This window comes from Macrosteles quadrilineatus, unplaced genomic scaffold, assembly GCF_028750875.1.
Source record: "Macrosteles quadrilineatus isolate MER2022 unplaced genomic scaffold, UCM_ALF_1.0 Scaffold_9__3_contigs__length_116548681, whole genome shotgun sequence".
In the NCBI taxonomy this organism is placed as follows: domain Eukaryota; kingdom Metazoa; phylum Arthropoda; class Insecta; order Hemiptera; family Cicadellidae; genus Macrosteles; species Macrosteles quadrilineatus.
The window spans coordinates 36443638-36467504 of NW_026542602.1; the positions used below are offsets into that span (position 1 = coordinate 36443638).

The 23867-nt window shown below is 36.4% G+C and overlaps 2 protein-coding genes across 4 annotated transcripts in view; both read left to right on the forward strand.

Moving 5' to 3' along the window:
* LOC129004409 (integrin alpha-PS2) overlaps positions 1-10231 on the forward strand; it is a 206879-nt gene extending 196648 nt beyond the window's left edge. For all 3 annotated transcript variants that reach the window (XM_054432985.1, XM_054432984.1, XM_054432986.1), the window contains 7 exons: positions 882-1051; positions 1644-1819; positions 2696-2787; positions 3052-4947; positions 5681-5872; positions 6619-6849; positions 8016-10231. In XM_054432985.1, the coding sequence (XP_054288960.1) occupies positions 882-1051; positions 1644-1819; positions 2696-2787; positions 3052-4947; positions 5681-5872; positions 6619-6849; positions 8016-8114 (2856 nt within the window). In that variant the 3' untranslated portion in view covers positions 8115-10231. The remainder of the gene's footprint in view (positions 1-881; positions 1052-1643; positions 1820-2695; positions 2788-3051; positions 4948-5680; positions 5873-6618; positions 6850-8015) is intronic.
* Positions 10232-17134: 6903 nt separating this feature from the next.
* LOC129002563 (translocon-associated protein subunit alpha) lies at positions 17135-22470 on the forward strand. The gene is made up of 5 exons (XM_054430456.1): positions 17135-17289; positions 18524-18730; positions 19506-19765; positions 20682-20946; positions 21822-22470. The coding sequence occupies exons 1-5, from the start codon at positions 17226-17228 to the stop codon at positions 21914-21916; spliced, it is 891 nt and encodes a 296-aa protein (XP_054286431.1). The 5' UTR covers positions 17135-17225; the 3' UTR covers positions 21917-22470.
* Positions 22471-23867: the final 1397 nt, after the last annotated feature.

Genomic DNA, 23867 nt, shown 5'->3' on the forward strand with positions numbered 1-23867 from the left:
ATAGATGAACTTGTCGAAATAAATATGTCTATATACACATAATACACGAAAAACATTTAAAAAACATGAATTTATGAACTTGGCCAAGTAACGAACACACGAGACAGGCGCCGATGGATGTTGGGTCATGACTGCTGTCGTGTGTCCAAGCATCAGCTGTTACCCCTCTCCCCCAACTCCTTTAGTACCACGTAATACCTGGTTAATTAAATTTTAACCACGTAATAACCTAGTGGTATGAAACAGCTGTAGTTGTACTAACTACACACGGATCGTTCGACGCAAAAAGGTAAAATAAACCATTTTTATACCTTGTTGATGTTTGTATAAAATTTCTATTGGATTTGAGGATTCAAATTCACCCCCATATAAAGTAGCTTATCTCATAGATAGCCTTTATATTGTGGTTTCAAAGTGTTACTTTGTACTTTTTTCCATCTTGGTGTACCCCAATAAGCCCCAAATGTTTATACATATATATATATATATATATATATGGGTCGATAAGAGTAAAATAACCAAAAGTTACCACAGATGTATGCAAGCACAAGTCAACCAAAACTGGCTAGACTACCGGATATGTACAACAATGGTACAACATACTTATGGCAAGTTGCATACAATTAATTATATCTAAAGCTCAAGAGGCTAACGTACCATTGACAATTTAGAGGTTTTCAAGAGTAGATCAAAGACTCGATAATCTTAGTAAGCCTGTAAGAATAATTTTAAACTGTAATTGTAATGTCATGTTCCCATTTTGTTATTAAGGGGGTTGAATTTGACAAAAAGACTCTTGTTAGCCAACATTGTTAATTATTTTATATCACTCTTGAAATGCATATTTTATTTTTGTTATTATATTTTAATCTTTATTTCAGGTGCACTTCAAAGTGTTACTGCAGCCATTCCACAAGCCAGGCATGAAGGCCCGCTACGAGTTTGACATGTCTGTCAACAGTACGAACCCGGAAAACAAAACTTCAAGTGACGACAACTCTCAGCATCTCGTTGTTCATATTTGGGTTGAAACCGATCTCATCTTGCAAGGGTAAAAATTTTATAAATAAAGAAATAGGGTATGTAGTAAAAATGCTAGATTGAAAATGTTATGAAAGTTGTTTGCGGGGTGGGTCATCAGACTTTTCTCTAGTGTCAGATATGAATGGACACATGCAAGACTGGCAGGCACTAAAATATTAAACTCAGGCGGATTGGGCCCTGAACTGTTCTATGTAAAATTAATTAATAAAGGATAATCACATTATCTCATCAGTTCCTTTTGTATGATTCCAGAATTGCACTATATAAAAGTTTATTAGAATACACCTAGGACCTTTTAAGACGTCTTAATTAGCCTATATTAGTCACACGGAACATGAACACCACTTAAATAGTATTCACTGAAGCTTTCTTAAAAGGATCCCAAAGTTGCCCAAATAACCTTAATCTCTACCGGAATCAAACCTATCCCTTTTGGACCAAAGTCCAAGACACTAACTACAGCTAACACACCCAAATAACCTGTTTTAGACTTCTTTATCTTTTATAAGTAAGCTTTGGTTTACTTGAACCACATTGCCTTGGTAAGTTTACAGACAAACTATGTTGAGCAATGATTTGAACAACTGATGTCTGTGCAGGTCGTCTCACCCCGCCATGGTCCACTACAACACCTCGCTGTATAGTGAGGACAACATCACCGAGGAGACGGACATCGGACCACAGGTCGTACACATCTACAGCATCCGCAACAAAGGGCCCTCAGACATCGTAGAGGCAGAAGTGCATTTTCTCTGGCCAACCGCCACTCTCGCCAGTAAGTATAAATTACACTAGGAAACATAAAGTGAATTTCTATGATTATAGGTTTTCCCAAATTCATGAATTTAAATTGTGTCAGTTATTACCGTATTTGCCAGCAAGTTTGGCATTTTCATGGTGTCTTTTTATGTTATCTCCTTACATCACTAACACAACCGTCTATAATATGTATAAAACATTTACTCATTTTGTAGCCTCCAGAATTGCTGGGTTAGTAAATTATAAAGTAATCAAACATCATCTACATACCTTCAATGCAAGTAATTCCTGTTTTTAGTATAATTATGTATACTTTTCGGGGTTATAATCCCAATATCAGGTCTTCAAAAACATGAAACATCATCTTCGCAGACTTTTGGGGCACACACACAACACATACAAAAAGTAAAAGTAATTAAACATTAATTTTGGACTAGGCTACATAAACCAAAACCTAGCTGGCTTTATACCTTAAATTTGTAATATGGAAACAAGCTTTAATTTATGTTATCTATCTACAGGCAAGCATGTTTCTTAAAAACCTTTTTTCTCAGCTTGTGTGCATCGCAGGGAAAATCTATGCATACCGTTGGAAAGATACTTTCCTGTAGATGTGCAGAATCCCTTTATAAACTAAAATATGCTCAAATATAAGCACAAAAAATTAGTTTAAATTTTTTTTTTAATTAACACGGATTTTATGGGTTGCCATGCTGGTGACAAAATAACAACGAAATATAATCAGAAATCAAAACAAATGGATGAAGAAACTCCAATCACATGTTTAATTTACAGTGTTGGGGAAAATATACAAGTCTGTACATTACATATTTTTGGTCGAATTCCGACCACTGGACGACCGCTAGTATTAATTAATATTCTTGTTTTACAGATGATTATTTGCTTTACCTGTTAGAAGAACCTGAATTGAATGGTCCCATAAAATGTGAACTCCCACCTAATATAAACCCATTGAAGTTAACGGTATGTATTAGAATATTATATCATATCTAGGTTTATATATTATCCTATTTGAGTAAATCTTGATATCAAATGACTACTTCGAATTGTAAGAACACAAGTTTAAACCCATTTTATATTATTAGAACAATAATTCTTCATTTAACTATGAAAAAATCATTTAAAGGCAAATTAAATTATTTAAAAGCGAATTTTTATATTAATTCAGTTGTAGGTGCAGTTTTAATGACTCATTATTAATACCCTAATACATTCTCTTATGTTTAGGTTGAAAGAAAAAGGAAGTCATATTTAGAGCTTGGAGGAATTCAAAGTGGATTAACCTCCTCAGGATCATTTACGAGCTCCTCAGAAGGTGTTCTAGTAGAAGAATCTGGGTCTGCCTCATCATCATCTAGTTCCAGTTCAAGTTCTCGTTCATTTTCATCCTCTGGTGGAAATACTGTAATAACAAGTACATCAAGCCTCTCAGTAGAAGAAAGAAGAAGGTTGGAAGAGGCTGAGAGAAGAGATAAAGAAGAGGCAGCTTCTGAGACCGGAGATGGATCAATAAGACATGAGCAAAGAGTACACATGACTGGAGGAGGGCGACAGGGAAGTTCAAGTTCCAGTCAGAGCAGTTCTAGAGGTAGTTCGGCAAGCTACAGTGGGGGAACTTACAGAGGTGGACAGGAAGAGAATACCCAGACTGGTGGTCCAGGAGTTCGCACGGAGAGTGGTTCTTACGGTGGAAGAGGATCTCAGGGAACATTGATATCTGAAAGAGGCAGAGTAGAAGTCAGCGGAGCTGGATTGAGACCTGGTGGAGGAAACTTTGAAACGTATAGTTCATTTGACAATGATAGACGAACTGGAGGAGGTTACAGAGCTTCTCAAGAAGGCGGAAGAACAAGGCCCTCAAACATAGAGCCAGGTGTAGGTGTTGCCGTAAACAGAGGACGTTACGGTAGTGATGAAAGGATTTACGGAAGCAGTCAAGGTGGTGGTTATCGGGAGACACAAACTACCAACCAGAATGCCGGAAACCGTAGAGTTTCAGAGGCTGAAAGTACAATGAGAAGAAATCAAACTAATTTATATGGAGTAGATGCAAGAACCAATGTCCCTTTCAATGTCGGTGGTGTTCAGAACCACACTTTCTCTCGGGAAGAGAGTACTTCTTCAAACACAACTTGGAATTCTGAAACTGGTGGGAAACCTATCACACGTACTTCTACATCTTGGAGAGAAAATGAAGACGGTGTTGTTCGTACAGGTGAGTCTTCAAATACTTACGAAGCAACTAATGTCAACATTGCAGATATGGCTAGAGGTAGTTATGGTGCAAGGGGGAGTGAAGATAGAGGGTCTTACGCTGCGGGAAGTAGTGTCTCTCGACAATACGGGTCAGAATCTGACAGCAGTTACCGGTCAGGAGGATCATCCGGCACACAGTACAGAGGAAGTGAATCATACGGTAGGAGTGGAAGTGGGCAAAGCCAAAGTTCTTATGGCTCTAGCTCTCAAGACTCTAGAAATAGGTTCGAAGCAAGTGCTGGAAGTGCGAGCTCAGGTTCAACATCGAGATACGATCCAAATGCTGTCCTTACTCCAGCCTCTTCTTACGGTTACGACTCTAGGAGAACGAATTCAGCAGCTGGGTCATCCAGCTACGGTACATCGAGTGGTTCAGCGTCGGGTAGTTCACAGTTCGATGCTCTGGCGGGCATAGCAGCAGGTCCTAGAGACGGTGTTGCAAGAACTTACACCTTCGATGTTGCCAATGAAAATGAAAAGTCATTTGGAGGGCATGGTAGCATCGCTGGAGTAGCAGCGGGTTCAAGAGACAATGCGAGAACTTACTCGTACGACAACCAGGGAAGCAGAGGTAGCTCTGGACAATACGCAAACTCTTCTGGATATTCCCATCAAAGCAGCTGGTCATCAGACGGAGGCAGACCTTACATCTCTGGGACTTGGAGTGGTGATAGAGACAATGTTGATTCCACTGGAAGGAATGTGGGCCGCGACAATGTTGATTATGACTCGGGTAGTAGACGAAGCGGATCGTCATGGAGATCATCATCGTCATCAAGCCGGGAGAGTAAACACAGCAGCGCTCAGTCAGCGAGGTTACGAGAACAGCCAGCAGTGGGAGACAACGTCGTGGAAGAAGAGCCTGGGGTAAGTGGTAGTAACTGAAAACATTAACTAAGGTTTTACTAAATTGCATTTCATTAAACAATGTTATAATGGAACCAATTTAAAAAAAATAGATATTTGTACCCAAATGAAATGCCTCACAAACCAAAAGAGGCTCAGCTGGTCTAGTAGTTACAGTTCAGGATTTTTGTCTTGGAAGCCTGAGTTCAAATCTGTTTAATCTAAATAATATATATAATAATAAGGGATAGGTCCATTTTAAAAGGAAAACAGTCCATGTGGAGAACCTAATTTCTTTAAAAATCATAAAAATATTTACCATTTACCTAAGAACAGTGTTTGTTTGGTAGCCTATTTTTTTTTACGCTACAAAATATTTTTGAAACCATTCAAGGACTCTAGATTGGCTGTCTAGCTGAAATTAAAATCACAATAATTCGAGACAATAATGTTTTTTTTTTATAATTTGTTGAAAAGTAAATAGTTCACCTAGCTTACTTGAGAAAATTAGAGACCAGGAACTTATAGATACACAAGAAAGTCAGAAAACGTATTACTGATTTGAAATCCTACTACACGATTTGCTTTCTAATATAGTCACAGCTTTCCAAAAATCATAGAACAACTACATTTTCCGAAGTAAGCTAGTTAAAGTGAACTGTCTTTTAAAAAATCTTATCAACCAATTGGCTTTTCATAAATACATGATTGAGTACATTTCAAAGTTTCTTTACTGAATGGTTGCCTCGCACAGTTGCAGCAGAGGTTCAAGCTGTACCCAAGGTATCGACGTCAGACTTCACCAGAGGACGGAGCTTCTCTGGAAGATCTCCACTGCGGCCCCGTGGCCTGCACACGCATCCGCTGTACAGTCGGACCTCTGTCCAAGGACCAAGAGGTGTGGGTGGCCTTCCGTTCACGAGTGTGGGTCAAGACACTCAAAAAGGTATTTTATTGAAGATTTTGAGGGTAGCGATTGTATCCGTTGGTAATTTCAGCATTATGGTTTTATAATGAATGTATTGTATGACATTTTATAGGAAGGAAATAGTTTGGACTACTAATAGTCAATTGACTAAAATATTTTGAGCCCTTAATTCAACTACAGTAGAACCTCGATAACAAGACTCTCATGGGGATTAGAACATAGGTCTGGTTATTGAGGTTGACTTCTTATTGAGGTTTGCAATAACATGTGATTAGTGGTAAAATGATTTCAAGGTGATTTTAAAATTGCTTGTTATCAAGAGTGCCTTCTTATCGAGGGTCTTCTTATAGAGGTTCCACTGCACCTTATATAATATCTTTGTTTCTTTGTTTCTTCTCAGGAAAAGTCACAGGAAAAGCATTACAGTGGAACCTTGATAAGAAGACCCTCGATAACAAGTCCCCCTTGATAAAATGTGTCATTTTCAAATCCCCTTAAAATTATTTTACCCTTAATCACATGTTATTACAGACCTCGATAAGAAGCCAACCTTGATAACAAGTCTTATTTAACAATCCCCTTGAGAGTCTTGTTATAAAGGTTCTACTGTAGTATGCATTTTGAGCATTTTATTTTAATAAAGTGAAATTAATTACATCTAACTAGTATAATGCTGCACAGTAAACATTTTTAAATTCATTTATGACAACAGGTTATCAACTACTGTACATAAAACAAAGAGACTGACATTCTATATTTTCCAGTTTGCCGTCCACCCAGAGGTGCAGTTAAGCTCGCTTGTTGCGGGTAGAGTGACAGAACTGCCTCACATCGGCGCACCAGACATGAGCGCGCTACACACGCACGAGGTGTTGACAACTGTTGCTGCGCGAGACTCGGCCACGCGACCAGACGTGGTCCCATTGTGGGTGGTCGTGCTGTCTGCGTGTGCCGGCGCTCTCATACTCATGCTGCTAGTCTACGCACTGTACAAGGTTAGTATTTGCTGTAGGCCAAGTTTTGAATATTATCATATTGTATTACCAATTAAGATTGAGTATATCTTGTCGTATATCTCTTACCTGGGTATATTTTAACTCAAATATGAGTGAATGGTGAGTGTAAATCGTTTGAGATGCTTGTGAAAGATTACGATCAGACGTTCAATAGCCTTGCTAATTTATAAAAGGCCCAATGATCAAGGACTCAAGGGTCCAGTTTTAAAACATCTATTCGGTACTGTCTTTTATCAGAATTGAACCGGTGACTTCAGATATTGAACGACATACTAAAGGTGGGCAGCAAAGGGGTTAAAGGGTTAGTGACATTCTTTGATTACTGGCAAAAAACCAAATTATAGATCATGGTTTTGAAGCAGTGGCGGTCCCAGGATTTCATTTCGGGGGGTGGGGGGGATGATCACCGAGGGGTCTGGGGGGTATGGAATTTAAAGCCTAAAAACATATTTTTATACGTATTTGAACTCTAAAATATGCTCAAGCTAAAAGTATTTATGTTAGCTAATAAAATATAAAATATTTCGGGGGGGAGATATATCCCACCCATCCCCCCCGCCACTGGTTTGAAGTACCATCCACTAATAAGCTGCAGTCAAGTTACTGCAAAAACTCTAAGTCCAGACATCTGGGTCTACTCCTCACATCCCAAAATGTTCACTTCACTCTCAATAGTTAACTTTTCAAAGGTTGTCAAGGTTTAAGATTACCATAGCTAAGATCTCGAACAGCAGGTTCACTACTCACACATTTTACCGTTTTCTGGAATAATAATCACAAACCATTAAGCCAATCACTAACTGGCCACTGCAGTGCTACTGTAATTGCCTTTCGTTGGTTCTACACACCACCCCCTTACTTGTACAGTACTTAAGTTTCTTATACTCATAGCCTAGCACTTTTGTGTCCCAAGACAATCTAAGTTTCCTTATTGCTAACGTTTGCTTAAGGTTGTTTTTAAATCCTGAGAAAAATGTAAACCATTGTTTTTACAAATTCACAATTTGGCTCTAGAGCTTAGCGATCAGCTGGCCTTAGTCAGTTACTAAATAAGCACACCATTCATCCTTCCACCCCTTAAACTGCACCATAATGATATTCACTACAGTTACTCAATGATCAAAATATTTTCTCTATCTTTGCAGTGTGGTTTCTTCAAGCGTAACCGTCCGTCATCAGACGTGCCAGAGAAGCAGCCTCTGAACCGCAACGGCCATTACCAGTCGGGCGACGAGGCTTTGTGACGACAAAACTCAGCATTCCTCGCAGACAACCGCAGTGCTGACTCCTTCCTGTAACATGTCTAGTCCTACACAGCTGTACCAGTGTCTGTCACCTGTGGAGGGTTAATTGTCTAAAACACTTCCTTTTCACGAATGTGCTGCCATCCTAATTCGGTTTTCGTCCAGCTTATTATGTTTTTTGGTAATTTAATCTATGATTGAAATCAAGTAGACATCCATTTCCCACGCTTAAATTGGATTGACAAAGTTTGCTGATGTAACTCTTTTGTCCGTCACATGTGCAAACTTTTAACAAAGGTACATGTAAAGGACAACTTTAGCAGCTTTTATGTCATTTTCAAATCTAATAGTACTGTACCAAAAACTAAAGTCAAAATTCAGATTTTGACAAGAATTCATACTATGTTAAACGGTCATTCAACAACTTCTACTTGAATACAGGGGGTCTAGCAGGATGTCTACTTAAGTATGGAAAATTAAACAAAATTCTGATGTGGGTCACTTTGAGATTCCTAGAAAATAATGTTTTGTTTCAATATTGTTAGAATAAAATATTCACAACACAGATTTATTGATGTGCGATGAAAGGAACCTCTCTATTTCCCCTCTCCACCCACATTCTTTTATTTGCGTAATAGTAATAGTTATGTATTTAATGGTGGCAATATTGAAAGGAAGTTAATGTCATAGATTCAAAGAGGCAGCTAGTACATAAGTCATTATAAAAACAAAGATGTCCTTCCTATAAATGTAAATTGTACCACTAGGAATGTACTGGTTTAATAAATTATTGTATAAATGTTTAGTTATGTTATTAATATTTTATTTTTTTTACTAAGGATTAATTTATTTTTAACATAAGCCTTTATAAATAAGAAATGCTCTCAAGGTTATTCACAAAAAGTTTCATTGCTAGTCATGATTAAAACTGTATGTTTTGAACATAGAATTTGTACCGGTAATGTTTATTACATTTTGCAAAACAATAGAACAAGACTTTTTATTGAAAAGTCATTCTAAATTCTTTATACCAATAATTAATTGCAATTTTTCTTCTTTAAATCTTTACAGCAAATCAATATAGTATTTGATGTAAATCTAATTGTTTAAAGATGAACAACGATAACTGATAAAAAATCATGATAAATTGTATACACCAGTTGGTGACGATTTCATTATACAGTATGTGTTTTTCTCTTGAAAATGAAACCTAAGTCATCTTTATATAAAGTTTTTGTGAATAACATTTTCCTACTTAACTCTTTAATTTATTAATATTGCTGATGTAACAAAATTAGCAAGATTTAGTCGATTTGTAACATAGTAACAAAGACTGTAATTAATTGTATATTAACAAAAGTATTTTAGATAGGTTAGTATAGGTGTAAGCTGCATAAATGTTGTTTTATGTAGCGCTATTAAGTTTTTTTACAGACTATAGGATTTTTATCTGTTTATAATCTTTCACAGTTTAATATCACATTTTCTATTTTTGCCAATAAGCTATAATTTTCAACTCTCGTAAGAGAATCGTAACAATCGTTTACCACTCTTACTTATTTGCATCTGTTGTTTTTTTACAATAGGATTAACAAATTTCAGTAATATTTTAGTTTGAATGCACTCTTATCAAAATTATATCCTAAGTCCCCAACGTTATTTCATTGTTCGTTCTTTTAAATTATTAATTTTAAGGTACAGCAATGTCGTCTTTGCTCTTATTGTTGTTGAAACTTATAACCAATCAAAGTGCCATTATAGTAGTTATAAGAGCATATTGTTCGTCTTGCCTTGCTAGAAAAAAAACCTTAAAAATAATAGTTTTCTTAAAATTTTAGACGTTTGCCATGCTGAATGGAACTTAAAATACAAAGATTCTCAAACTTTTTATAGTTATCTATTTTGTAAATAATTGTATAGTTTTGGTAACAGAACATGTGCCTATAGTATAAAATGAGTTATTTTGAAAGTCAAAACGTTTCTGTTTCCCAGCATAATGTAGAAGGAAATGTTATTGTAAAAATTGTTTTCATGTGGATCTGAATGATTGTAAATATAATGTGTTATGATTTATATATAACTTGTTTCGTCATTTTGCTACCCATCCTTTATCCAGCATAGGCCAATCAGAATGGGGTAAATGGAGAACTCAATTGTATCTTAAAAAGTGTTTTAATACATCCAAAACTAATATATAAATAAAAATATAATACAAATAATAATACATAAAAATTGCATTAAATACATAAAACAATACTATTGTTATCTATTGACACACTTTAGCTTGTCTTCTATGTGTAGTTATAAAAAAAAAAAATAATAAATAAAATAAAAAAAACACCCTATTAGTCCAGTCAATGAATGCTCAAAAGGGGGGTGTAGAGGACATGGAGAGGGGGAAATTTTTTTCTGCGGGAATGTGTTCGGGGTAGTTAGAAGATAAAAATACCAAAAGTCCCCGCCCCTGGCCCTGCTGCTTCAACGGGGGGAGGGGGGGAAAGACCCCAATTTTTAGTTTTTTACTTCTACACTGAAAACCGTGAATCGTACGGGAAAAATGTAAATTATAAAAAGAAAGATGATGAAATTCTCTACAAGAATGGTCATATTCATTTCTTCTGTATATGCATTATTTTAAAAGATATTCACAAAATAATATAAAAATTCTTAAATAAATTGATTTTTCACACGTTTTTTGTCAAATAAGTTTATATAATCCATTAGCCTGTTGTTGTTTCACATCAATCAGGATATAAAACAGGGTTTTGAACACTAACCTATATAATATAATATATCAATCGTATATATTGTGTTAAAAATAGTTTGTATAAATTTAAATAGGTTATATATATTTGTCATGGAAACAAGTAATTTTGGCATAATTATTACATTAAAAATTAAAAAGATTATGTTTGTAGCTATATTTGTCCAGGTTTATTTATAACAATTACCGAAACCAAAACTTAATATTATTGTTCATGGTCTGGCTCACTTGGGACGAGAGGGTCCGACTTCTGTCCCAAAAACTGGTGCCATCTGGAACTGAAAACCACCATCTAGGACATCTCCATCATTCAATTCTTGTTGATTAGACTCAATATTGGCTATCAATTAAAGTGAGAATTCGGTGCAGGCCTGTATATTCTTCATCTTCCTCATTCATCAGAATGGGCATTTCATGTAAAAAGATACCTTAGCAGTTCTGGCATAATGGAGAACTCTTATTGGACATTTTCTTGCATGCACAAATTGCACATCTGGCACTGTTATAATCTTGAGTGCATTTGCAAAAAACTTGGTTAAGGGATTAACTGTTCCTGGTTACTATAATTTTGGTGTCTTTGTTCAAATGAATATCTACTGACTAGTGGCGGTCCCTGGGGGGGGGGGAGTTCTGATTAGAAACTATCTTTGTATATGATATTGTATAGTTTAAATTTATTAGTCCAGTGCAATTAGGTTATGACCCGGACAAAATTAATAACAGGCTGAAAATTGGTGGAAATGTTCAAAACAATGTCCTGAGTGGCCCACACAAAGTCCCAAGAAATCCCAGTTAGGGAACGGCCGCCATTTTGAAAAAAACTGCCGCCATCTTGGAAATTTAGATTTCTTGCCGTATCTTTTGAAGTAATTGTCCGAAAGACCTTATTTATGTCTCAAATTAAACGTTTTGGGCTCATGTATGAGGGTAATATATAATTAAAGAGTTTATTATGTTCTAAGCATAAATATTATTTATATTAACCTCAAAAATACCCATAATAATGATATAGATACGGTTATGTCACCCCTCTTATACGAATTGTGGATATTTATATGCATGCAAGGTGGATGCGATACTCGCTGGTGTGGATTAACGTCCGCACGGGTGAGTACTACGACTATCCGCAGTACTATCCTGATAATTAACCAATTCGTAATTAAGTTACCAAGGCAAAAATGTGGTTCGGATTCCACTATAAACTGTAGGTCCCTTAGTTGCCATTAGCTGAATGGGCTATTACTTAACCTGTGTCTAAGGAATAAGTCGGTCTTAGTCACTAACAAGACTACAAGATCGCGCCACTCATCCTACACTCTTCTCCATTCACGCTTGGTTTAAAATACCTACTTTGTATGGTTGCCATTTCATAGAACAGTATTAACAGTATAGATATTGAGTCTAATAAACAAGAATTGGATTATGGAGAGACCATGAACAATAGTATTAAGTCTTGGTTTCGGTAATTGTTATAGATAAACCTGGACAAATGTAGCTACAAACATAATCTTTTTAATTTTTAATGTAATAATTATGCCAAAACTACTTGTTTCCATGACAAATATACATAATTTATTAAAATTTATATAAACTATTTTTAACACAATATATACGATTGATATATTATATTATATATTATATATTATATAGTTAGTGTTCAAACACCTGTTTTCTATCCTAATTAATGTGAAACAACAACAGGCTAATGGATTATATAATCTTAATTGAAAAAAAAACCGTGAAAAATCAATTTATTCAAGAATTTTTATATTATTTTGAGAATATTTTTTAAACCAATGCATATACGGAAGAAATGAATATGACCATTCTTGTAGAGAATTTCATCATCTTTCTTTTTATAATTAACATTTTTTCCGTACGATGCACGGTTTTCAGTGTAGAAGTAAAAAACTAAAAATTGGGGTCTTTCCCCCCCCCCTCCCCCCCGTTGAAGCAGCAGGGCCAGGGGCGGGGACTTTTGGTATTTTTATCTTCTAACTACCCCGAACACATTCCCGCAGAAAAAAAATTTCCCCCTCTCCATGTCCTCTACAATCCCTTTATTGACTGGACTATATGTAAAACTTATCACTTAGAGAAACTTATCTGTAAAATTATAGAATAGAGATTAATATTCAATCAACATCACCACACTCCACACAGAACCCAAGTAATCTATTCAATTTTACCACAGGATGAAAATTTTTTTTTCTTCTAGATGCACTGTGAATTAACCCTTAAACGTGCACGCTGGTAATTTTGTCATAATTTTACAAGTATGGTGGCAACCCTGGCTAAAAGTGCTATCATCTGGCCGCAGGGTTGTTAGTCTTGACTCATTGACCTGTTATCACCACCCTGGGTCTGGTATACCCCCGGCGGCGCATGCTTGTGTTAACAGTAGGCTACTGCGTTCATTGTGGGGTCTAGTGTACCCCCGCGCACGTAGTAGTGTCTCAGTTTTATCATCATAATTAGTAATAACTTTATTATTTTTTAAATTTTAATAGTACCTATTGAAATTTTGCCAAAAAACTTAGTATTTGTAAACCAATTGGATGGAAATGTCCAACCATAGAGTCCACAGTCCACTTATGAAGCCTCCCAGTAAAAAGTCTGTCATGAAGGGACCATACAATTCCTGCGATAATAATTAAACCAGAAAAAAATGCACGCTCATCATTGCCATCTAGGGTCGGCTCGGATTATTCTAGTAGGAAAGTGGATTGTTTGGATCTCTAGCTGGTAAACGAACGAGATGGCTCATCACTTTAACAGAGGAGTAGACTGCTTGGATCACTCTAGCAGGTTAGCGGATTGCTCAAATCGTCAAATCAATTTAGCAGAGAAGCAGACTGCTTGGATTTACAAAAAAACCTTAGACCTAAAAAACAACTTCTGGGGGGGAATCGAAGGAGTCAACGGAACTTTTCAAATGTTGGTACAATATGTAGTTAATTTAACACATTTTTGTACCCAAATTTGCTTTGCCAGTTTAATTTTATTTACAGTTTTACTGCAAAATTTAAAAATGTGGTTAATATGGGGTCCATAGGGGGGGGGGTGTTGAGCCAAGCAACAAGACTGACCCCTGTTTGGAAAAAAGAGCATCAATGACCGAGCTCTTTATTTTGAACCCCATTTCCAGGGGGGCCGTGCTCGCTCCTCTGTGCTCGATTGGATTTGTTTTCTTCCACAATTGTGATTACTGGTTAACAGCCCCCCCCCCCCACGGGAACACCTATGGTGAGGAAGGTCATAGTTTTATAGTAATTGGGTTAAAGCCTAGTTTGTCAAAATCAAGTTGTATAAAACCTTAACGACATTACTTATTGAGTTAGTGACTTTACAAGATGAATAATAATATGAACCATATGAGAATATCATAGATAAAACATAGTCTAAGGCACTATGTTTTATCTATGGGAATATACAGGGCCGTGAACAACTTAACTCTGGGCCACCATTTAGAATCTCATAAACTATTGTGTTTAAAAAAACAACAAAATGAGGACTTCAACTTTTTTTTCATTCCTTTAAAAACCTTAAATTTCACTTTTTCAAAAATGTCCGCCATTTTCCAATATGGTGGCTATTTTTTAATTTTATTATGTAAGTACAGAGTTCATTAATTAATTCAAAAACGTTTTTCATCACTCCTGTATTCGAAATTAGCCCATTTCCATACAGCTGAGATCTTCGAAAATCGTTAATTTCCATACACCAAAAACAAATAGTGATCAGCTGTCTTTTCCTGACATAAAAATTACTTTCGCTACACACAAACAATATTGTGCCTGACATCAACAAAGTTATATATGAGGTAAAAATTGGTTTTTCTCATTTTTGACCCTCAAAACATAAAATTTACCAAATTTCCTCTTGCCCATTTTGAAGAGCTTAAAAAAACAAATAATTCAGTATATTGAAGTGTTTTTGTATGGGTTATTGGTTCCGGAGAAAATTGTAAATTAAAAATTCCCATGTTATTCTTATGGAGAATAAATAAACTGTTATAGTTTGAGGTAAATATTTTTTACTAGTGCAAAGAAGAGCATAATGAGAGCTTTCGCACTATAAGGTTACGGCGACGGCAGAAAACCATGCCGTGTTGCAGTATCGGGTACGTCCACGATGCAGATTCAGATTGTCGGCGCCGAGTGTCTGACTCCGATGAGGTGGCCTTAATGCAAGCAGGTTGTATGCTGCACCTGTCTGTGTTGAGGTTGAGGGATGCATACATATTTTCCCGCAACTTCTTGCATACGACAACAGGTAAAAAAAAATTAGAATGAGCTTGCACACCTTTTATTCAATTGTCATAAAAATCGAGCACAAGCTCACCAAATATCCACCAAAGCTTTTTATGATGATTACATAAAAGGTGTGCAAGCTCATTCTGAAAAAATAAAAATAAAATAAAATAAAAAACTGTTGTCATCCGAAAGAAGTTGCGGGAAAATATATGTATGTATCCCTTAAATAGGTCTCAACACAGACAGGTACAGCTTAAAACCTGCTTGTATTATGGCCACCTCATCGGAGTCAGACACTCGGCGCCGAAAATCTGAATCTGACTCCCTGCTTATACCAGCGTGCATTGTGGACGTACCCGTAAGGTAAAAATCTGAGTCAGATTACCTGCACGCAGATAATCGGCGCGCAGGTGCACTATGGCACAGAAAACATACTACTATAACCGGTTGTAGTATGTTTTCTGTGACTATGGCCACTTACGTTTACTAACATGGGACAATAAGCGCGCCGAGTCTGACTTAATCGGCGCTGACAGTCTGATTCGGAAAACCAGCGTGCATTGTGGACGTACCCGTTCCACTGTCTCTAAACCGGACGATTGCCGTGCCGACCGTGGCCATAAGTCATGGTCAGTGGTACATGTAGATTGTAGTTAAATGCAAGCTTTCATACTGCACGATTTTTAATCGAACGTGAGCTCACCAGCCAGTGCATATGGATAACAAAAATGATCAGCTGGTGCCAATGTTAATAGTTTAAGCTCTGGCCTGTCAGAACACTATGTTGACTGTTTTCTTGTGATTTGGTAAACATGCACATTTATCTCACCGTAAGGTCATAAAAGGTGTAATGTGAAAGAAACATAGCCACGATGTAAAATCGCACTATTTTCAACCAAACTGTGGAACACGTATAGTGTTAAAGGAGTGTAAAACGGCAAAACCTTGCCTACCTATTCAACCCCCAACCTACAGAAGTAACTGAACCCAAAAATCTAACAGCCACCCAGCCTATACATCCGCCGGATGGAAAAAAGGCCCTCGTCACTTCTTTTGCATCACACTATCTAACAAACCAGCCTATTCGCTGCATCTTCAGTTAAAAACCAAATATTCTTACCTAAGTTAAGCTGTAACGTAACGAGTATGTTTTTTATCGTTGATTAGAATATAGATCTCCGCAAGGGGATGATATATAATCAACGGTTTTATCCTTGGCTGTAATTAATTATTATAACTTTATTGTGAAATTGCAAGTAAGATAGTCATTTAATTCCAATTTACTTTATGACTATAACATATTTTTTAAAGTAGTCTTTCGTTATTCAAATGATTTTTAGCGAATTTCCCTATAGGGAAGTAGCTATTACCGTAGGTCTCATGGTAAGACCTAGGCCCGGGACCGATTTACTTTTTCATTTTGATGTCCCCAGAGGCTAAAAACACCATTCGTTCAAATTTTTATATCTATATCTATATCTATATATATATATATATGTGTCCATCCGCACGATAACTTGAGTAATTTTTGTCCGATTTTGATAAAATTTGGTTTGAAGGTGTAAGGCGGGATAAACTCGAACGAGTTCTCGAACCAGCATGATCGGACTATGGGAACGGGGGTTTACGGGGGGTTTTATGGGGTAAAAATAGGGTTTTCCCATTTTTGACCCAAAAAAAATAAAATATTGCAAAATCTTTTCAAACCATTTTGTAGAGCTTAAAAAAACAAATAATTTAGTATATTAAAGTGTTACTATGCGCCTAAGTAGACACGCCTACTAAGTAGACATTTTAGTGTAAATCCAATCAGACATATGGAAATTCGCTTAGTCTGCAGGTTTGCTGCGGCGGGGGTATTTATCCTAACAGAAGTGTATTTTATATGTGTGGTACTCAATACTCACACAATTCTACTGGCTTTCAAAACACTGAATGCGTTGTGACCTGCCATGTTTGCTATTTTCACCTCCACGTCGGAGCCGCCATCATTGCGACGTATGATTTTGTCTGCCGTGTTGTGTGTCACTTTGGTTATGTGCAGTTGATTTAGCCATTCTATTTACCAGTTGTCTCAGTGCTTCCATAAAAATGAGAGGATTATTTCTACTGTTTCTCCTGGCTATTCCAGCTGTAATATTAACTTTCGAAAGTGGTAAGCTATTTTATTATTAGACCTGTGATGGAAATTATGTTGAAGTAATAATATGCCGTGTGCTAGCAAAAGTAGCTAAGGATGTGATCATCTTGTTCTAAATTTTCGTTTCTCTTTTTAACTAGTTGATTAATCAAAATAAAAACGTTTTAAAAAGGAACATATTCATCGAGTGTTTCTACTTTAGAGCTTACATTCTTGAGTGAACACTAAATACAATAATAACCTAAGTTAGTTTTAACAACTCCTGTGTGGATTTGTAGGCCTTCTACTGAATTACTCTAACTTATGTCATAAACTATACTTTACGGAAGTACACAATCAACATTCAAATTTTGAGAGGCCTTGTATCCAACATTGTCTTGGACAAAACTAATTTCCTTGGTCAACATTTCATTTATGGTTCAAACCACATGCAACACACTTTGAGCGCCAACTCATCATCCTCAATATTTTAAGATGTCAATAAATGACTTCATATTTTAAATATAACTAGCTGTACCCGCGGGCTTTGCCCCGTTTAACTTCATAAGCATTCGCATGGGTCAATCAAGTCCTGGTTGAAGTTCGTTCACTACGCTCACTCACCTTTAGGTTGGAGCTCGTTCGCAGCGCTCACTTGCCTACAGGTTAGTTCGTTCGCTACGCTAACTCGCCTCCAGGTTGAAGTTCGTTTGCTACGCTCACTCACCTTTTGGTTGCAAAATAGCTGTTGTCATAAATAAATAAAAATAATAGTGCTGCGCCCTGTTGGTAATCCTTGTAACTTTAATGCTATTGAACATCATAGAACAGAACCAACTTGTTTAATTGAAACAGCTGTTAAGATTCATTAATTCCTTTTAAATATGAAAAATCATAAGGTTAACATGGGAAACTCCAGAGCCACTGAGGCGGAGCCCGAAAGCCCGATCAGAATAAAAACTACTTAGTTTTCCTATTTAACGCCCAAAGAATCGGTGTACCGAATTTCAGCCTCCTAGGTAAATGGGAAGTGGGAGAATTAGTGATGAGTGAGTCAGTGAGCCTTTTTAGATACAATTTTGAATATAGGCTAAAGGTAACTGGAATGTTCCATCCATACAAATAAGACTGCTCAACATCAGGATGTTTTTTAACACATTTAGTCAGCTGTCTCATACCTTAGACATAAGAATACATAACTTAATCTGTTTCTTTAGCCAGTATCGTAAACATTTTCTCTCATATCATACTTGTGGGTTTATGTTTCCAGGAGTACATTTTGTGGCAGCTGATGATGACGAAGGAGATGACGACTTGGTGGACGTGGAGGGAGAAAGCGAAGGCGAAGAGACGGGAGTGTTGGACGAAGGAGGTGATGGTGACGAAGCAAAACAAGACGGTAAAAGTGGAGGCTCCCCTGACGCCTTGTCCACAGTGCTCTTCACCAAACCGGTTGTCGTCCCTGGAACCAATCTAGGTAGACCCACACTCTTAGCTTATTCCTCCAAAGTAAATTGTAAACATAGGTCTTAGCAAGTTAACGGAAACATACAAATCAGCCAATCTTATCGAGGACTTGATTTTTCAAGTTTCAACTGTTAGTCATTCTCCTTATAGTGAGGGAGGGTTTTGGAACATTTTCTGGTAATCTTGCTATTTCAGTGAAGCTTCAGATACTGTCATCAATTATATTAAGTAAATCTTTTTCAATGTAGGCTAAATCATAACTAAGTGTCAGCCATGTTTAGCGAATCTTATAAGGTCAAGTTGTTGGAGTTAGAATTTAGTTTAGAAGCAGTGACACTAGATTTAATAACTGGGTCTTTTTTGGTACAGCTACCATATACAGATACAGTAGTCTGAAATGACACATCTTAGGCCTTTAGTACTCTTTTGGTAAAGTAAAATATGTTTTGGAAAACAAGGCTTGCTTGAAATTGTTTGGCTGATAATTTTTACAAGGATGCTGCTGCTTAATCTTACAGCATCCCATTTGATCCCACCTCCCACTGAGTGTGAAGAATTAATTGTCAGACAAACTCTTGTTCTTGTCAAACCATAGGAGTGGGACGTGTAGGCCTACCGGTTCACGCCTTGCCATTCCTTGCCGTTCCACCGCCTTTTGGGTTACCGGTCTTACGGGCTGGTTCATGGGTACCGGTAGCTTACTTTTGAATTCATACAAAATAGATTGACTAGTATAGTATTCAGTATTGTTGGCTTTAAAACAAATAATCAATTTTATGTTTCAGAACTCCCTGGTGGCCATCTTGTGGAGTTTTTGGTCGGCTTTCTCAACAAGGGTAGCCAAGACATGACCCTTGAAACTCTGGACGCATCTTTCCGTTATCCGATGGACTTCAACTTCTACATCCAGAACTTCTCTACGCTGGCTTACGAGCGCTCAGTGAAGCCTGGACATGAAGCTACTTTAGCTTACTCCTTCATTCCTTCTGAGTCGTTTGCTGGACGTCCCTTTGGCCTTAGCATCAACCTCAAATACAGGGACGCTGTAAGTAGCCTGATATTTTATATTGTAAAAAGTTAAGCCTATATTGAAAAAAAGTGTTTTCTATTGCAACTCTTGATGATTTACTGGTGCAGTATTATAGACCTTGTATGGATGGTCTGGATATAGTCTACCGGACATTTCCGTTTTTTGTACAGTTTGTTAAGCATGTGACCATAAGGCTTGGGCTTGCTGTTATTTTTACAAGCAAGTTACACCTCTTAATGATCAATCAGTTTCTTGTACTAGTGAAAGGTCCTACTGTCCAGTGAAAGGATAGGAAGCAGTGATTTGGATGTTCAGGTAGGTGTTTGCTCTTTCCACTTCAATGGAGAACTGATTGCTTATAACTCAGTAGCTTTTTCTCCAGAAAATGTGCTTTAATTTCTTGACAAGACCTATCGCATTACAATTTGATCAATATTTGACTCCAGCATAGGCCTACCAAGTTTTTAGTTTAAATTACAATAATTTTTTATTGTGCCGATAATCGAGATTAACTTTGGTCAGTTTATAAAGCAAACTGAATAGGCTAGATATTATAAATAAATTCTTGATCAGCATTGTATGTGTTATTAAATTTACGAAGGTAAATAAAAGATACGTTTTATAACACTTAAAACATATTTACGCTTACTGTTACTCACAAGACGGTAAATATACAAAAAAGATGGTAAGTGGTGATCAATTTCGATTGGACACTCCAATCATCATCAGACCCAATATTATATAAAAAAAATGATTAACATTACTTATTAATTATTTGTGTGTATAACGAAAAGCAGGCTTAACTTACTTGAATGACAAAAATTTTACAAAAAAGTTTAAATATTTCCTTAGCTCCTTCCAGTTGTAGGGTCTCGTCTTGTGTTTGTATTTAAACGATTATTGTTACGCTAACCTTACTGTTGGGGCACAGAGTGGTAACCAGTTCTACGAGGGTGTGTACAATGAGACTGTGAACATTGTGGAGCTGGAGGAGGGGTTGGACGGAGAGACATTCTTCCTGTACGTGTTCCTCGGTGCGTGCGGCGTGCTGCTGCTAGTCGTAGGTCAACAGTTCCTCGTGTCTGTGGGCAAGAAGAGGGTCGGGGGTTCGACAAAGCGGCCGACCGTTGAGACTGGAACTTCCAACCCCAACGACGTCGACTACGACTGGCTCCCAGAGAACTTCAAGAGTATGAGTGAGTAGGCTAGATGTTTAATGTGTTGAATGTAGGTGACTATGGGTGTTTTGATAGTTTTTCCCCCAAAACTAGGTTTAATGATGACAAATTACTTCTCACTTAAAATGAATAAATGACGTTTAGTGCAAAAAATTGCTTTAACATGGGTTTAAAAACTACTTATTTAAACACTAGTTGAATAAATTAAAGTCCAACACTTTTTTACTACCTAATAATTCAAATACAAATTGAGTAGCTCTTATACTATTAGGAATCAAAAGATATAGGCAAGAGCTGCATGTGTGTGTGCTGGGTTAGGAAATTGGTGTATTAACAGCGGAAAGTACGTCATTGCCACTTGAGCCTTTAGCTGAGTGGAGCCAAACACTTTGAGAGCGGCAATGACTGTTTGTGCTCGTAATACTCACACGATTTTTCCTACCACCATAATTTAACTTGTAATAACTTACAGATTCACTTTTTAGTTGTATCTAAAATGTAATTTAGGTTAAATTTGCTTACCAGATGTTTTTGAGAAAAATCAACAGTAAAATATCAGCTAATTTAGTGAGCAAGAATGAATAAGCCGAAATAAGCTATTTTGCAAACTCTTTAGAGGTGTGGCTATGTGATAATTTCCATGCAGAGGTAGTATAAAGATGATTGTTGGTTATTTTTTTATGAATTTTGTAAACTATCCAAATTTAATCAAATTTAGAAGTCTTCAAATTAAAAGATCACAGCATTGTATTCAACCCTTTGTTCTCGGTTGGACAGTTATTCTGGTCACATAGATTACGTGAGGGAACTGGTGAATATCCTGAAATTTGATTTACGATAAGTATAAACACTCCTAAAACGATTTTTAATTACCTATTTTTGTCGATTTACAGACAACAAGTCCCCCAAGGTCAACAAGAGTCCCAAGGTCAAACAACAAAGCCCCAGACAACGCAAGGCTAAGAGGGCTGCAGGATCAGACGACTGAACTCTCTACAAGACTTTCATCTGTAAATCATCATCTAAGTCATCAATCATCAAACTTGACAGTCATCGATTAACTCACCTCAGACTAAAAAAAGTTTTATACTTTATTTATTTTGTTATAGATCGTCTTCGATATTCGAAGTGCGGTGTTAAAGTGTTCTGTGCTAGGTTAATTTAATATTTGTGTGATCTTACTCCTTAAATAAAAACACTATACTGGTGCAGTAGGTTTAGTTACTACTAAACTATTACTATTCAGTTATGATTTTGGTTTGGTAATTTAAACAGCAGTTTTAGAGTTGTAAATAAGCATTTATTAAGTAGAAATAGATTTGGTAATAAATTACGAGTTTTACTGTAAAATTATGTTGTAGATCAAATTGGGGTTCAATGAAATTTGATGGGAAACTGTTTTGGCTCCCTTAAATATTGTAAATTTATTGTGATAATCTTATTGTTGGAAATGTTGTTTATTTGTATACAAAAACGAATTAAAGTATCACAATAATTGTTGTAAAGGATTGTCATGGTTGTGGAAAAAAAGATTTTTTATAATTCACTTGTTTTATTCCTAAATTATCCTTAAACATCTTTGGGAAACATGTTCAATATGATTAACAATTGTGTTGCAACATCTACACCAATCTGGTTTATTTATGTCTCTACGCTATCAAAGTAGTCATTGGGCACCCAACCGGGTAACAAACAAATATTAATATTGGTAATATTGGATTATGTTTTGGTTAAGGTGTTCCCTACCTTTTTTAAAAGAGCCATAATTGTAGTTCTGTCAATAACATTAGTAGTATTGGTGTGTCCAGACTGACATGGTAAGACTGACAGGGTATAAAACAAGGATCAACTTTAAAAAAAGAATTGGACAGAGAAAGTGATTACAACACACAAATTAGCAACTGTTACATCTACAAAAATTGTTTAGCAAAATTTATCAACGAACTTCCTATAAGAATTTTGGAGGCATCTGACAGTTCAAAAACTTTCCATTTAAAATTTTCTTAGGAGCTGGACATTTTTATTTTGACTTAATTTTGTGGCCATCTACGCCGTTAGCGTTTTTATGTATTTTTTCTCAAAGCCCTGGTCTTGATATCTAATGTCAGCCTCTGTTATTTATAGTTGATTATTGATGGTTGAAAACTCAATCTATAATGGATGGCTGTTGAAAAACAACTCGCATTAAAGCAGCGTTTTGAAGCACCCATAACTTTTAAAATAATATACATTTTTTAAATTATAAGATACTTTTAAAGATAATAAGTTGGCAATTACTTCAGAACAATTTCTTTCTTATTACAAAATAAAAAAAAATTCTACTTCCTTACATTTTTCCAGCAAAGGCCCGTTATAAATTTGTTGTTCAGTTTCACTCTTAATAATATGTAATCATATGTAGTCGATTGATTTTACATAGTTTTACCCACAAATACCAGAAAAAAAACCGGTATGGATCATAAACATAAACAAATGACGTTGTTGGCCCAAAACCTATAATAGCATTAACATATGTTTTGGCAGTTCCATTTAAGCAATGTTAAAATGTTTATTTTCAGGCCAAAAACGTCATTTGTTTATGTTAATGATCCATACCTGTTCTTTTCAAGTATTCATGGTTTCACCCAATCACTTTCTTTGTGCAAACAAGGCCCCACTAGAAAAACAGGCCATGCTGCAGCGCAACACTACATCACAGTGGTGGATAGTTGTACAGTAGACTCCCTCTTACCTGGACACCTTTTAACCGGACATCGGTTTAACCGTACTACACTCGGCGGAAATTACATTTGTTTAACCGGATAATTTTTATCAGCACATTGGTTTAACCGGACTCGATCGGCAGAAAGTGGGCAGTACTGAAACGACTGTTCTTGTGGGAATTTGAGAGTGATCTCAGTGGTCTAAATACAATGCTCGAATGCTCACCTAAATTAAAG

Excerpts from the sequence above, each read along its gene's own strand:
- LOC129002563 (XM_054430456.1), top strand. The coding sequence starts at position 17,226 with ATGAGAGGATTATTTCTACTGTTTCTCCTGGCTATTCCAGCTGTAATA. Across the intron at positions 19,766-20,681 it reads ACCTCAAATACAGGGACGCT|AGTGGTAACCAGTTCTACGA; the intron begins GTAAGTAGCCTG and ends GTTGGGGCACAG. Across the intron at positions 20,947-21,821 it reads AGAGAACTTCAAGAGTATGA|ACAACAAGTCCCCCAAGGTC; the intron begins GTGAGTAGGCTA and ends GTCGATTTACAG.